This window comes from Hippocampus comes, unplaced genomic scaffold (assembly GCF_001891065.2).
Source record: "Hippocampus comes isolate QL1 unplaced genomic scaffold, H_comes_QL1_v1.1 scaffold775, whole genome shotgun sequence".
Classification (NCBI taxonomy): domain Eukaryota; kingdom Metazoa; phylum Chordata; class Actinopteri; order Syngnathiformes; family Syngnathidae; genus Hippocampus; species Hippocampus comes.
The window spans coordinates 1-771 of NW_017805894.1; the positions used below are offsets into that span (position 1 = coordinate 1).

At 41.6% G+C, this 771-nt stretch overlaps 1 protein-coding gene across 1 annotated transcript in view; it reads left to right on the top strand.

Annotated features, from left to right (window-relative positions):
* The first annotated feature begins 110 nt into the window (after nucleotides 1-110).
* The window catches only part of LOC109527572 (uncharacterized), a 12,363-nt gene continuing 11,702 nt past the window's right edge, over nucleotides 111-771 (top strand). Inside the window, exons 1-2 of the mRNA XM_019889584.1 lie at nucleotides 111-265; nucleotides 406-663. Of these exons, the coding sequence (XP_019745143.1) occupies nucleotides 182-265; nucleotides 406-663 (342 nt within the window). The 5' untranslated portion in view covers nucleotides 111-181. The remainder of the gene's footprint in view (nucleotides 266-405; nucleotides 664-771) is intronic.

Below are 771 nucleotides of genomic sequence, written 5' to 3' on the forward strand. Positions count from 1 at the left end.
TTAGAATTAACAGGAAACTGAAGAAACAAGGGCGGCCAATTTATTTATTTTTTTTCCCACCGCTGTACATAAAGGCACATGAGTTATGCTCATTCTCCATGTTTTCTTGTTTTCCTGTTTCTAGCAACTTCGCAATTACAGGAGAAAGGCAAAAGAGCCCAAAGTGGACCTGGCTGAGTTTATGAAGTATCTAGCTGACCATTATAACTGTGAGTCTCCTTACGAGCTGGGTATCAGGATACACAGTCTCGGGCTGCCCATCGCGGTAAGGTTTTGGGCGACTTTTTTGTTTGTTTGTTTTTGTTTTGGAGTGATCATTCTTTTTTTCTTTTTCTTCGTCATCCTTAAAATGAATCAAACACCTTAAAAGTATTTGGATGAAATTTCTCTCTGTGTCTCCTTCAGACATTAAACAAAGTGAGTCGTCTTGAGCACAGCGAAATGAACGAGATGAAAGAAGCTATTCGGAAAGAGCTGGAAGAGGAGACCCGGGAGCATCTGATAAAACTCAAGAAGAGTGTCCTTGAGCCAGTAAAAGCCACAAGCTCTGTCTTTGCTGGGAACTTGGAACTCAGAAGAAAATATGCCTCCTTGACAGCAGCAGAAGTGGTGCTGGCAGTCTTCACAAATGCAGAAAAGGTGTTGAGTTCTGGATTGCATAAGGTTGGTATGTATGTTGGTATGGTAAAGTATGTACTTCTATTGCTGAAAACAGGGCCGGGAAGCTGAACAGTTGTCAAGGGTTACACCAAAATGATACGCTCAATTCTC